The 13,664-nt window shown below is 48.2% G+C and overlaps 4 protein-coding genes across 4 annotated transcripts; 2 read left to right on the top strand and 2 right to left on the bottom strand.

The window, feature by feature from the left end:
- The first annotated feature begins 2,449 nt into the window (after positions 1 to 2,449).
- Positions 2,450 to 3,462, top strand: F4807DRAFT_24921 (uncharacterized protein). Its single transcript, XM_047994367.1, has 3 exons — positions 2,450 to 2,899; positions 2,959 to 3,035; positions 3,094 to 3,462. Exons 1-3 carry the CDS (start codon positions 2,605 to 2,607, stop codon positions 3,145 to 3,147), a joined length of 426 nt encoding a protein of 141 aa, XP_047859708.1. The 5' UTR covers positions 2,450 to 2,604; the 3' UTR covers positions 3,148 to 3,462.
- A 6-nt stretch (positions 3,463 to 3,468) lies between these two features.
- F4807DRAFT_25097 (alpha/beta-hydrolase) lies at positions 3,469 to 6,023 on the bottom strand. Its single transcript, XM_047994381.1, has 3 exons — positions 4,961 to 6,023; positions 4,662 to 4,911; positions 3,469 to 4,608 (listed from the first exon to the last, which is right to left on the bottom strand). The coding sequence occupies exons 1-3, from the start codon at positions 5,767 to 5,769 to the stop codon at positions 3,748 to 3,750; spliced, it is 1,920 nt and encodes a 639-aa protein (XP_047859707.1). The 5' UTR covers positions 5,770 to 6,023; the 3' UTR covers positions 3,469 to 3,747.
- Positions 6,024 to 6,857: 834 nt separating this feature from the next.
- Positions 6,858 to 10,661, top strand: F4807DRAFT_406263 (Retinoic acid induced 16-like protein-domain-containing protein). The gene is made up of 4 exons (XM_047996277.1): positions 6,858 to 7,104; positions 7,170 to 7,283; positions 7,341 to 8,278; positions 8,337 to 10,661. Exons 1-4 carry the CDS (start codon positions 7,096 to 7,098, stop codon positions 10,144 to 10,146), a joined length of 2,871 nt encoding a protein of 956 aa, XP_047859706.1. The 5' UTR covers positions 6,858 to 7,095; the 3' UTR covers positions 10,147 to 10,661.
- Positions 10,652 to 13,376, bottom strand: F4807DRAFT_406261 (ankyrin repeat-containing domain protein). The gene is made up of 2 exons (XM_047996276.1): positions 12,936 to 13,376; positions 10,652 to 12,871 (listed from the first exon to the last, which is right to left on the bottom strand). The coding sequence occupies exon 2, from the start codon at positions 12,857 to 12,859 to the stop codon at positions 11,093 to 11,095; it is 1,767 nt and encodes a 588-aa protein (XP_047859705.1). The 5' UTR covers positions 12,860 to 12,871; positions 12,936 to 13,376; the 3' UTR covers positions 10,652 to 11,092.
- Positions 13,377 to 13,664: the final 288 nt, after the last annotated feature.

Genomic DNA, 13,664 nt, shown 5'->3' with positions numbered 1-13,664 from the left:
TTTTATTCCTGCTTGAGTGAATGCCGTGATTGTTTGTATATCAATACCCCTCGGGAGTCATACCTGTCCAGAATATCTGGCCCGATAAACACGCATTTTCTTCGATAGGCTGATCCGAAAGCAGGTGGATAGCTACTTGGTCGTAATTTAAGTGCCTTGCATGTGCTGAGATGCAGGTTCCCGATGCCGTCCGACAGCGTACGGGAGTCGTGACACATATTTGGGCTATCAAATCGGTTGAGTGGGGACATTGGCTATGAAGAATATGTACTAGACTGACTAATAGGGAATCAAGATTACATACTTCACCGTGAGTTTCTATAAAAAGGATATCAAAATGAGGTGAATCTAACAGGGAACTACTTGTGACTGCGAGGATTCAAAGTCAAGGACACCAAGAGAAATTTCAAGTCACGGGCGAAACGGATGTCGTTTACCGTAGATTTACCCTTCAGACATAGAATCTTCCGATCCGCGGAATACTTGTCTCGAAGCCCGGAGCTTGATGTATGTTCGTATATGGTTGGTCGGGTAGACTAATTCGCGGGTATAGTTGCGGGTCGACATCATCTAAGGGGCCGAGACCCTGGGACCGGGTCATGTGTTGGTTGCAATGATGTATTTTGGGTTGGTTACAGCTAATTAAAGATCAGGATTGATTCCTTGCGGCGATCATTCGCCTCAAATTGTCTCTCTTACATATACGTAGGTATTGATTGATAATAGAAGAAGTTTTTTTTTTTTAGGGGTAAGACATCAGATGACGGCTCCGGTGATGAGGAGGTTTTGGTGATAGTGGTTCTAGTACGACTTAGACACAGGCTCCGGTATTACGTATCAGTTCGTGCGCCTGAGAATTACTTCGCACTCGGGCGGTCGAGTAGTTGCCCTGTACGAATGTGCCTTGTGGTAAGTTTGCCAGCCGCGGTGCCTCGTGCTCAGATCGTGGCGGCTATGAGGCGGCATGCCATGTGGTTTGGAGGTTGGTAAACCTCAATGTGAAATCGATGTTATCATCCATGAGCCGCTTAGGTACGGCCATCTACCTAATGGCATATGCACGACCGCGGCTGCGTGCTTGTTGGGGCGCAGGTTGGGTTATTGGGGGGTTTAAAAGGCGGGAACCGGCACTTCACCATTGCGGGGTGTCATTTATTGCAGACAATCACCGTGACAGTAGATTATGTTGAGTTGTGGAGGGGAGGATGCATCTCACGATAGTCAGGCTGGCCTTGGAGAGTGGCCAGAGCTACTACATAGGCAAGCAGCCAGCAAGATGTAGTTTTACGTTACCATTTCACCAGTAAAATTTTCTGCGACCGGGCCATTTCTTACCGGCCATCTACCCATCTGGCTATCCAAAACTTCTACTTGAGGCCAAACAAAAGATTCCCTAGGCCATGCTTTCTATCGTATACAATCGAACCAACGTTACATACTCTTCTACCATCTGATGCGATCTTGCCGAAGGTGGCACGCGAACGCCCGACTCTGTCCTTGTCTGGTCTCGGATGGCTGGGCGGGAGCCTCGTAAATTCGGGACGATTCGGAAACTACCGCTTACACAGGCTGTAATGCATCAACATGCCATATCTCTGGACTTGAGTTATGAGATGGAGTCGTTCAAGTGGGTTTGGGATTATAGCTGACATGCATTGATCGGGTTGCTAATGATAATGTTAGATAGGGAGACTAGAGAGAATGGTTATTCATTAAGGACAGGAATTTGGGTTCAGGGGTTTGAATAGAGGAATAGAAGGGCTGTTGCTTTTATCCCTCGTGAAGTTTACCTTACTAAGGGGGTTTGCGTGATGGCTGCGTGCCGTACGCGCTGTGCAACAATGACTATTTCAGATTCTGGATCTTAGGGGAGATCACCTATTGGCCGCCTAGAACCAACGGTAGAGATGCGGAGATCTAGCAAAATGCTTGGGAGCAGCTTAGTGTCCTAATTTGAGGCCATATTGAGCTATTAGGGCCGGACTTCAAATCAATCAAAGGCATTCGAGTCCGCAATAGTATGCAAAAAATACCGCGGCTACGCCCTCGGGAACGGGCACTTTCAATTTCCACCATTCCTCATTTGACATTGGTCCGGCTTTCAATTGCACTTCATTGACCGGAGAGGATTCTTGAGGCTCGTTGCAATAGTTCGTCTTATTGCTGGGCAAGACAGGCCGGTGCGCTTGTGTTTGGGGAGAAACGGTGGGCAATCTTCCAAGTGGCGCGCAGTAGCGCCGTCGGTATAAGACAAGCCATTCTCAAGGGCGTCGAATACTCGCCGATCATCATAGGAGGCCATTCCTCTATAGGGTGAAGAATGACAACTATTGACGTTCGATTGCACGATGGCGTCTCAGGGCAGAAAAGTAAAGCACTCAGAATACGGTGAACAGGCAGACTGATTTTTGATATATAAGTCCGGTCGACAACCACCTCATAGTCCAATCTTTTCTCTCCATCATCAGCATCAAAACCCAAAAAAAACACTGAGCACTCTCTCACAACACACATTCGTTTAACTACATCATCTCATCCAACGCTCGCTTCAGCAAACTATTCGCTCGTTTATTATTCGCTCTTACCAACAACCAACTATTCAAAATGCAGTTCACCATCGTTACCGCTCTCACCTTCGCCCTCGGCGCTCTCGCTGCTCCTCAGCTCGGTGGCGGCTCCGCTCCTGCTCACCTCACTCCCGTTCCCGGTGACACCACTATCGGCCAGGCCGGTGACACCTGTGGCTCTGACCTCGACCTCAGCTGCTGTGACAAGGTCAACCAGTCCGGCGACGCCATCAACGAGGCCAGCGGTCTCCTCGCTGGTCTCCTCGAGGGTGGCCTTGAGGGTGCTGAAGTCGGTCTTTTCGAGGGCTGCTCCAAGTTGAACGTTGCTGCTGGTGAGTATCCCATCAATGCATCATATCCTACCTTCTGCAACCGCTAACAATTTCTCTAGTCATTGGTCTTTCCGACTTGCTCGAAAGCCAGTGCAAGCAGACCCCCGCTTGCTGCCAGCACTCCGGTATGGGACAGGTAAGCAAATCACCCCTACTCACTACTATCACCGCACAAATACTAATGCCCTGTACAGGAGGGCCTTGTCAACGTCGGCCTTCCCTGCGTTGCCCTTGGCAGCGTGTTGTAAGCGCCAGCCTCGTTCCAATACGACTCGCATAATCGGTGCATAGCATTAGGGGAAATGAGATATGTAGGGATGTAATGTTGGGGAGAGTGCCAAATTGTATTGTTTAGCCTGCTTTCCATGATTTAGTAAATCCAACTTCAGTCGCTCGTTAATTTTATGACTCTTTTTTGCCTGTGACTTTATTTAACCTACGCCTTTTCTTTCGCTATCTTAAGTGTGAATCATAATATTTTAATCCAATCCAAGATCCTGAAGTTTCCCTATGACGATCAGCTTGGGTGATTGAGCGACCTTCGTTGTCCAATTGTGGTCCTAAGTTGTTCCACTATCGTAATGTTCCCAAGAACTGATGACACTCCCAGGGTGCTGTATGTCGATGATTGCCTGATCTGTGTTATCCGACTGAATATTCAAGCAAATAGGTATTGAATTGGCTTCTCTTCGGTTCTACCTAGAATCAAAATCCCCAACCAATGTGGTATCATGCCCCAGCGCCAAAGTAGAGATAACATATCGTAATATCATAATGTCGTGCCAAGGTGATTGTCTTATATCAAAATACAAAAGTTAGTGTGATAAATCCGTGCTTCATCCAGAATTTTAATGTCCCTTCGCTGTAACAGCCTCAACCGCAAGTCGTTCAACTCGGCCAATGTATAGCTTCATAACGTGACAGACGGGATCGCCCCATATAAGGCCTCGTAACTGTTCGTCGGTAGCCACTTGGGCAATGACTCCTTCGCCTAGTCTTTCTTCGACGGTTTTCGCTCGCCTGGGTTTCGAGTTGGAATCGCCTGACCTTAGAACCACGATCTGACCGGCATTGCTCAGGGTGCTTGGAGGGACTTTCCATATCGGCCCCGGCGATTTTGATTTACTCGACTTGGAAGATGAGTGAGATGAAGAGCGACCAGACTTCACAGAAGTTTTGGATGTCTTCGAGGCGAGAGATGCACTAGAATTATTACCGTGCCGCTTACTGTGTTTTGCAGACGAGCTTTTCGGAGGCGGAAGGTGTTTGCTTGACCCCTTGGATTCTTCTGTCGGTGCTGGGGCGACGAAAAGCTCGAGAAGGCTTTTTACATAAGCCTTATCGGCTCGCGCGACCGGATCTCCTTCATTGATGAAGGTTAAGAATATGAATTTCTTAAGCTCGGACTTCGAAGGTTTTTGTAGAGGGTAAAGAGAGACGGGAGGCGTTCCAAATGTGATACAATGTACTCTCTTAAAGCAGCCCGTTAGATTGTTGAGCTCCGAGGATGCAGCTTTAGATGTGGATAGCATATGCGCGTAGAGAAGAGACGCGACGGCACCGCCAGCCGAGTGGCCGGTAATGAGAAGTGAGTAAGAACATCGTCGCGGATCCTCTTCTAAAAGATGGCGGAGTCTGGCTGCTACCGGAGAGATCATCTTTCGTGCCACTGACAGAAAACCTGCATGGCAAAAATTGTTGGGATCGTCCTGAATCTTGTTAGATGTATTAGGTTAAGCGTTCTATGCATCTTTATACTCACAAGAAAGCCAGTAGGCGCCGTTGGCGCCGTGTTTAAGTTTACAGACCAATCCATGAATGTCGCCGTTCCTCTAACGGCAAAGACTATGGTGTCCATGTGGTCCATGGGAACGGACTTGATGCGCATAGCTTTAGTCCCTGTCCTCCAATCGGCATCAACATGAGCATCTCGTTCTGCACCCCGCGGGTTCTCATATACCCTTTCGGAGTACTTCGCTGCGAGACATATGAGGGGATACGTTGGGATGTATCTAGCGGATATCAGTGCCATGAATCGCGAAACTGTATACAACTACATACAAACGAAGGGGAGGTAGGTTTGGAGGTAGTTTCGAGTTCGCATATAGTTCTACCTTGGCGAAGTAACCCCGTGAAGCAAGCGATGAAGCTATCGCACTCGTATGCGCTTTGGAAGTCTCCTTTGATGATTCCTTCTTATGACTCTTCTTCGATGTCCCCTTATGTAGGACGATTTGCTGCGACGGCTCAATAGGGGGGGATGGCATGGGATTGAACTGATACACGAACAATTCATTCTCATTTCCGACATACTTATCCCGGTCGATCAACGTCATTACATCATCGAGGCTGCTACGTATTTGGTCATACATTGCGGCACTTTGATTAAGTAGCTGAGTGCCGTAACCGTGCCATCTTGGAAGACCGTCATCGAAAAGTTGTTGACCAAGATTTCCTGGTATCATTTCACTTGCTATGTTCATGACTGAGCCGAGCTTGAGTCTGCTCGCGGTACATACCCCGTTGCTATGAGGGTATGGATTTGCCGGTGGCGGAGAAAGAGCTGGTGGGCCTAGGTAGTAATGTTGATTCACGACAATAGGCGGATATGATCTTTGGTCATGGTATTGAGGAGGTGGACCGGATCCGGGAGGCAGAGAATTGTTCCAGCCAGGTGGTGCCGGCAACGGCGGCGGGGGATGAAAACCAGCGCGTTGGCCAGGAACGGGAGTTTGGTATAGTCCGTCATGGGGATGACATTGCGGTGGTGATACTTGTGATCGTGATGGAATCGACGACTCACCGTGACCGACCCCAAATGGCGGGCCATCTGGCGATGGGTTCTTCTTGGATCGACGGAAGAATCCCATGGTGACTCACTACCACACCTATATCTCGCATGTAGATGTGCGTTGGATAGCCTGGAATGCTACCGAGAGGCCAATAGGTGAGCTCATCGATCGGTAGTAGTCTGGGAGCTTTTGGAGACTAAGAATTGAGACACGAAGCACAAGACGTAAGAAAATCGATCAACAGATAGAGAAACTGGACTCGAGAGTCGGACAGACAAAGGGGAAATGGTGAGATGCCATCGTATTTTTGTTAGATGTCAGCCCATTGCCAATTACCTACAACGACCATCCCGAGATGGCCCAGTCGGACGGAAGCTATCGAAGCTGGTGTGTTTCTCAGCGGGTATGCCTTGCCATTTACAGAATACCGATTATGAATGATGGCTGTTCTGAGCGATGATTCGTTAGGCGATAATCACTCAGCCCCAATCGTTCCGTCAGGGATTCATGACAGTAGTCCATAGGGAGCCGGTCCGGTAAATCAACAGACGAACCACAAGCTTCATATAGAATAAGAATATAGACTTATGCAGGTAACCTTGCATGTTTGCCATGTGAATGGTCCCCGCAAAGCATCGGGAGCACATCTAGGCATCTCACTGCGACTCATCAGAGAGCCCAGAGCTTTACTTAGACGGTTAGCCTCCCAGGCCTCTGCAACTTTAACTATTTTAGCAGTCTTTCCGGGTTTGGAGCTCCTATCGCTTCTGACTCATTCGAGGTTCCATGCATATGCATACTGCGGTTAACCGCCGGTGTTGAAGAATTCCTATTAGTAGACTGTGTTTATTGGAAATGAAAAGATAAGGGATTTTGACATTGGAATGGCCCCAGCAACCCGAGGATGGCAGTGGTGGATTGACTCGGGCGATGGGTTTGGGAACTTGAAACAACCTTGGAAGACTACACTAGTAGCGTCGGTCAGGTCGGTAAAAAATTCCAGCCCCAAGGGGTGGGGGCCGAGTCATATCGTCAGCCTCAACTGTGTCAACGGTGGCTCGTTAAGGAAGCAGATCATCCAAGGTTCCACCCTATGACGATTTCGGTAAGGGTGGTGGATCTATGTTCGAGCCACAAACACTAGCCTCATCTGTTTACATAATTCTAGCTGCTGCCACATTTAGCCTATGTTCGTTTTGTTACATAATACCTACAATCCCGATACAAGGGTACCCCGGACGCCTAATCATCAAGAAACATCTCAGGCTTCGGAATTAGAGGTCGTTAATGCAGGCGCGACTGGGAGATCAGGAAAGCTTGAAGTTCGAGTGGTTGTTAGTTTTAACATTGTACTTGATACTTTCCCCCCAATAAACATTTCAAGAGAATGTCTCTCAAGACGCCATGGACTTTGTTTGTTCCCCGTTTTCTTAACACGTTTTTATTTAGCGGTCTAGATACTAACCGTCGCTCTCTAGTGGTCGCGCCTCATAGCTAACACCCGGCTGTCTTCGGGGAGCTCCAGCAAGGATGCTGCACGAGATCCTATAAGACGCCGGCAACGCTTCGAGAAGGAATACGGTCAACTGCTAGTGAGTTTTATTATCATTTCTATCTTCCGTATATTTCAAACTGATCGAATTAACTAGCATATTTGGCGAAACTGCTCAAACCTTGCTCGAGACGAAGATGCTGCTGAAAACATCGAAATCCGCCTTCAGGGGCTCACCAACATTCTCTCCGACGAATCCCGGCGACCCTTACCTCATCCGTGTATATCCTTCTGTTCCACGAAGCAGATCTATGTCCCAATCGCCAAGATAGCAACAACCTCATATAACGAGTGGATCATCAAGGAAGCCGTTCTGTTTTATGCCACCCTTATCGAGAGCGAGGAGGAAGCCTTTGTCGAGAGCGAAGCCTTCTCGGCGAGCTTGACTAACCTTCTAGTTCGTATTACTGGAGCCAATAGCATTCGACTAGGACCTGACACCGAAGTCAAGGTTGTCGAATTAGCATTCAATATCACCACCAAAATCCGACTTGAGCCACACATCCTTTCTACCTGGTTCAAATCCCATCCCGAGAGCCATGGGGGCGAGGAAAAGACGAAAGACCAAAGGGAGAAGTTTGCTGGAAGGACTCAGAAGCAAGACTTTCCCCTATTCTATCTGTTAATGGACTACATACACCACGAAGGGAAAATCGGTGATTTTGCCCGAACCGGTCTGCTATATATCATCGAGGCTGCCTCGTCTTCTGTCGCCCTGGAACAATGGATTGTCGAGAGCGACCTTTCGACACTGATGGCTACTGGACTGGGCGCTTTATATAGTCAGCTCAGCCGAAAGCTTGTCATCGACCACCCACCAGAGAACCTGCCTCCAATTCTCGCATTATCCGATTACCAGCACCCAACGTCGACCTTTGAGATTGTCAGCTCCTGTAGCCCGGACTTTCAGCTACATCTGGAGACCTTTCTATCTCATATGCTTTTCTGGCAGGATGTTCTTAACCATTGTAGATCAGTGGAAGTTAAGTCGACTTTGCTCGAACATTTTCAGGTCATTTTTTTGCAGCAATTATTGTGAGTGTCCGGCTTAGTAGTATGAGGCTTTTAAAACCTCGGAGCTAACTCTCAGAAGGTACCCTTCGCTTTTGGAATCTTCCGATGTCGATGGAGGATCGTCTGTTGCTGTCTTAACTTACCTTCGACGCATACTGGAAACCTTGGACCACCCTGACATGATTAATCTCATTCTCCATTACCTTCTAGCTCTTCCCGACACGCAGTCTTCAGCTCTATCTGAGGCCGAGCCATCCGTCAGCGCCGCGCGCAAGCGAAAGTCTATGGACCTCGCGACTATGATGGCTACCAAAGTTGAAACCAGTTATACGCCATTGCTCTTTAATCTAGTCGATTTAATTCGTTCATGCGTCAAATCCCGGAACCAGCAGACTGTTTGCGTGACGCTACAGCTTGTGGCGGCGATTCTTAAGCGGCATCACCGATACGCAACCACAACCCTTCTCCGTACCGAAGGTATTGATATGAATACTTCGCGTAGGACTGCCGGTGCTCATCAACAAGAGGTTGAGTTTCTCACTACACTTGCTGGGACCGTCGGTGGACAAGACAATTTTGATGAGATGTACGAGAACATCTTAAAAGATAGTATGACACGCGTCGAAGGTCATCCGTGTTCTCTAAAACTTGTGGCACCGAAACTGTCGACAAATAATCACAAGCTACCAGCGATCCCTGATAGCCTACCTGGAGCACCGAGAGATGTTCCTCCGCACACGTTAAGTGTCGATGACCCTCTTTTAAATAGCATCCTAGATATCTTCGAAACCTTCTTCATTAACCCCGTTGAGATGAATCTATCGGCTACGGAGACTATTATCGACTTATCAGTGTGCGGGTATATATCTGTGGAAGGATGGTTCCTTCGTCACCCTAAGAAATATTCCTACGATGACCCAGATGAGCCTCTTTCTCCACCGCCAGACCCCGAATCCCCGTTGTTCGCGGAATTCGAAAGACTAGCGGCTATCATGAAATGTCGCCGCCGACCAGCATGGAAAGCATCAAGCCTGCCTCGCATGCTGACTGTTTTAGAGTCGCTTGCTGACCAGGTTGATTACTTCCGGAGTTCGGTGCCTAGATTCGACGAACTTTTGCAACAACGCCGGGAGGCATTCCAAACAGCCGACGCTGTTGTAATAAACCCGCAGCCTCATCGGCCAAGTTCAGTTACGACTGATCAAGCAAGCCAAGATGGTTCCCGGGCGGAATCGCCGGCGCGACCTAGCGCGCTTGAGGGTTTTGCACAGAGGATATTATCTGAACTTGGGACCCCCAGCCGGTCAAACAGTCCACGTGGACGGAAAGATTCACTTCGAGGGTCAAGTACAGGATCAGGGACATCAGCAGGATATGGGTTTACATCGCCCACCAGCAAACCCGCACCTGCTCCACCAAAAGAATTTCCCATGAATTACGAAAGTCCGAGTAAGAGTGGGCTGTCGCGGTCATTCTCGCCAGGAAGCCATCATTCCGACAGGGACAGCCCGGTAGTTAGCCAAGCAGCCGCATTTGCGGCAGTGGATCAAGGAATACTTGCTCGACAAATTACTTTACCGACGCCGAAGATTGAACCTATCCCGCTAGATTTCGGTCAAAAGAAGGCGAAAAATCCGACAAATATCGGAGAAGACCAGAGCAACGATAGCGAAGGGAAGGTAGAGGTTACAGAAGAACCGGATCATGATGAGAGCGAAATTGCAGACCAGTCCATCGTCCCGACGCCACCCGAGACACCAGTCGAAGTCAAAACGGCTTCGGTTTCACACGTCCTCACTAACGTTATCGTCTACCAGCAGTTCTTATTAGAATTAGCAAGTCTGATTCAGGTTCGGGCGGGGCTGTTCAACGAGGTCAAATTCGCGTAGGGGAGCAATAGGGATAGCGGTCAATTTTGGTGACTACAGGAGATTATGCATTACTGTCACAGGTGGTAGCGCTTGCCCTAGATTCCCTTTTTCAGTATGGATACCGCATTCAGGGCGCCGGGGGCTGCGTCTCGTAGGAACAAGGAGGCCTGGGGAAAGTAGAGCGATGCTTTGCATAGCATGGATCCACAACACACATCATAGAGAGCGGAGGGGGCAGAGAATGCGGCCCTTGCTATTCGGATATTTAACGTTGACTTTACGATAGATACCATTTATTGCATACGTTTCTCTTCTAGGCGAGAAGAGGGTAGCATGCTCAAATACTGCATTTATTTTGTCGAATAACTAGACTACTAAGCCGGTTGTTATGTCTACATATCGATATGATTCTGTTCGTCTACTTTCGTGATATTGGGCCCCTTGTTTCATTTGACAAGCTTAGTCGATACCGTACTAAAGAGTTAGTAGGATAGGAGGTCACATCAATTACCACGAAAAGGCATTATGTTGTGTTGCTTTAGAGCTATTTATTGAGCTATATTTATCATATTTCAAGCATAGCAATTTGAGAAAGGGAATGCTCAGTCTCACAGCTTGGATCTAGTTTCTCGTCTCCCTTGCATCTTTTCCTTCCCTTAACTCTATAATCTCGCTAGTAGTCCCACCGCGTCTCTGCCTCACTCAACGTCCACGGATGACCTAGCGCAGGCACTCGATAACTGATGGGCTCTAACCATCACGCGAAGTTCGTCCGTTGAAAGGACAGGGTCGGCGCCATCATCTTTTATAAGCAGCATTGCGACTGCCATATGTCATATGTTCCACCGTTGACATCCTAAAGGTCTGCTTATAGAGCAAATTTGTAGCCAACTTGTGCCTCACCGATCTATAGAAGATGGTTCTGTTTCCTCGCCAAGGTGCTAGACGAAAACGCGCGCCTTCTTCAGCCCGGGACCATGTCCCTCCCCATACTCTTCAGTATCTTGGTGGTGTTTACTTTGTCCCCTAGACACTGAGCTCGCGTAAGGAGGCCATCCAGGTACTTCTTGGGCGTCATCTCGAGAAAGGAGTCGAACAAAGCTTCTTCCTCCGTGATCGAGGGTTTGGTGCACCAGGAGCTCTGGGAAGTACTGTCTATGAACTCCGAAGCGGCCGTAGACGCGATGTTGGCGTCTTTCAATTTGGCGCCGTGCTCGATGAGTGAGTTGCAGATCTGCACTCTCTCGGTGTAGCGGATGGGGACGTGGCTGACCTGCTTCTCGAGAACGTGGTGCAGGTACTCCGGCTTCATTCCGCCCCGGGCTGCTTGGATTAATAGGGGTTCTATGGGCGGAACTACTACGTTTTTCTCCTTGACGTAGCGCTCGATGAGTTCCATTAGGAACGACTCGCCTGTAGTGATCAGCGGCATGTCGATTCGGGCACCACATTCTGTGAGCTTCTCAGCCTTCTTGAATCTGTCGTAGGGTAATTCATCGTAATGACGCAGGAAGAAATCTAGGATGTTGCCTCCATCAAACGTTGTTGGGCCGATGGAAGCTCCGAGTTCCACGAGGTCGACGACTGTTTCAGGCAAACCGAGTAGGACTGCTTCTTCTAGTGGTGTATAGCCTTCCATGAGCCGCTCATTTAGGTCCACTCCTCCTTCGATAAGCTTCTTGAGGATATCACGTTTCTTGGACGCTTCATAATCGTCTCTGAATCTCGCTGGTTCGTGCCTTATGCAAGCTTGGATAGGTTCGGGGATACCTTGTCCCCTTCGCACATCATGCTTGACTTTCGCACCAGCATCCAGCAAAACGTTGGCGTGGTCGTAGTAACTCATACGCAGGGCGTGCGTAAGCAGGAGGGGTTCGTTGCGTCGCTCGAAATTAACGTCTGCTCCAAGTCGAATGAATAATTGTAACATGGTTACGTCCTCCTTGGTGCAACGGATGTCAGGGCCGCGATGTTTATCGTACTCGATGTATGGTAAATTAAATTCATGTCGAAAATACTCATACAAAGGTGTTTCCTCGTGGGAGTTCATTACGTCGACTGGCAATCCCGCTTCTTGCACGAGATACTTCGCCACTTCTGGTAACTTTGCTCTAGCGGCATGGTGAAGTGCCGTCTCAAACTGGCCGGTGGATAACTTGCCGCCCGCAATGTAGTGGTCTTCCAATATGAAGTAAGGTGTCGCACCATGGGAAAGTAGTAGCACTGCCATTTTCTCGTTTCGATTGTGCATTGCATACCTCAGGCAAGACAATTCCTCTGGCGCCATGGGCTGGGGAAATGCTTCTCGTGTCTCCAATTGTTCATAGGCAGCACCGTTACGAAGTAACCACTCAGCCATTCTTAGACTACCATAGTCACAGGCTACGTGTAACGTGTGGCAGGACGTTTTACTCAATCCATGGTAGTGTATATTGAACTGCATGGCGCGAATGAGTTCCAAGGTCTCGATATTCTCGCGAACAACGGCGTGTTTAATGGCGTAGAAGTCGCCGTAGTCCCTGTTATACTGGTAGAGAACTAGATTGATGACCAGGTTGAGTCGGCGATTGACATACGTCAAGTTCATGAGATCTTGCTGTCCAAGGATGCGAACTTCTCTTAATACTGCTGGTCCGTTCAGATATACTCGGCGACATTCCTGTACTTCTCCGGTGGAAGCCCTGGCGATCGTATGAAGTAACTCAGTCGGTAGCGACGTTAAAGTGGCCATTGTGATAATGAACTGGATGTCATAATTTAGTTTTGAAAGTAGAGAAGAATCATATAGGTGAAATTTTGTGAATTACCTGATGTTACCGTGTAGAGGAGGATGTTGGGTGAAGAAGGCGCAAGACGACACAGACGCCGTTAATGTAGATGTCTATCAAAGGACGCGAAGATGACCCTTAATGCAAAATATCTACACACCTAAGTCGATATATTTGCTAAGTAGTCGGCGATATTAACGGGTGACGTGATGTATTGAAATAAAAAATAAAAAAATGCTGTCAGGTGGTAGGTGTGGAGAGGGAAGAAGAAAAAAGAATGGGTGCGGTGAATGTGACGAGGTTTTTGGTTATATGTCTAAGGATGAAGTTGGATGAAGTTGGATGTGTAGACGATAAATGATATTGGATCTTGTGATAAGAAGTTGTGAATGTTAGGAAAGGGAGTTTCTCATACGTGCTGTTTATATACCTGCGCAAAGAACCGAGATAAGTATAAAATCTGATAGACGCTACGGTACTGGATTAGTCACATAGTTGCCCTACAGCTGCCCTGCACCTTCACCAAGAGCAGAGATGGGCTCCTTGTACTGTACTGTATCGTGACTCATCTTTAAGGTTATTATTCATACCAGTGATAGGAAATGACCTTACCCCTATGGTAGGTAGGGATTCTGACAGACGGCATCCACACATTGGCAATATCATAAAAACTTGAAGGTACGGTAGACTAACACCGTTTATATACCTAGGTAGATTTTTGAGTCATTTGTACTTACTAGGTAGCTTACACGTTTTCTTTCGAACCAA

Source organism: Annulohypoxylon truncatum (assembly GCF_022578515.1).
Source record: "Annulohypoxylon truncatum strain CBS 140777 unplaced genomic scaffold F4807scaffold_1, whole genome shotgun sequence".
NCBI lineage: Eukaryota > Fungi > Ascomycota > Sordariomycetes > Xylariales > Hypoxylaceae > Annulohypoxylon > Annulohypoxylon truncatum.
Note: the sequence above shows the minus strand (reverse complement) of the source record. Positions and strands in the feature narration are given on the sequence as shown.

What these genes read in the sequence shown, in the direction of transcription:
- F4807DRAFT_24921 (XM_047994367.1), top strand. Translation starts at nt 2,605, where the DNA reads ATGCAGTTCACCATCGTTACCGCTCTCACCTTCGCCCTCGGCGCTCTC. An exon ending in CAAGTTGAACGTTGCTGCTG is followed by an intron (nt 2,900 to 2,958) that starts GTGAGTATCCCA and finishes CAATTTCTCTAG; the next exon opens with TCATTGGTCTTTCCGACTTG. An exon ending in AGCACTCCGGTATGGGACAG is followed by an intron (nt 3,036 to 3,093) that starts GTAAGCAAATCA and finishes TGCCCTGTACAG; the next exon opens with GAGGGCCTTGTCAACGTCGG.
- F4807DRAFT_406261 (XM_047996276.1), bottom strand. Translation starts at nt 12,859, where the DNA reads ATGGCCACTTTAACGTCGCTACCGACTGAGTTACTTCATACGATCGCC.
- F4807DRAFT_25097 (XM_047994381.1), bottom strand. Translation starts at nt 5,769, where the DNA reads ATGGGATTCTTCCGTCGATCCAAGAAGAACCCATCGCCAGATGGCCCG. An exon ending in AACCTACCTCCCCTTCGTTT is followed by an intron (nt 4,912 to 4,960) that starts GTATGTAGTTGT and finishes GATATCCGCTAG; the next exon opens with ATACATCCCAACGTATCCCC. An exon ending in CGGCGCCTACTGGCTTTCTT is followed by an intron (nt 4,609 to 4,661) that starts GTGAGTATAAAG and finishes AACAAGATTCAG; the next exon opens with GACGATCCCAACAATTTTTG.
- F4807DRAFT_406263 (XM_047996277.1), top strand. An exon ending in AGGAATACGGTCAACTGCTA is followed by an intron (nt 7,284 to 7,340) that starts GTGAGTTTTATT and finishes CGAATTAACTAG; the next exon opens with CATATTTGGCGAAACTGCTC. An exon ending in ATTTTTTTGCAGCAATTATT is followed by an intron (nt 8,279 to 8,336) that starts GTGAGTGTCCGG and finishes AACTCTCAGAAG; the next exon opens with GTACCCTTCGCTTTTGGAAT.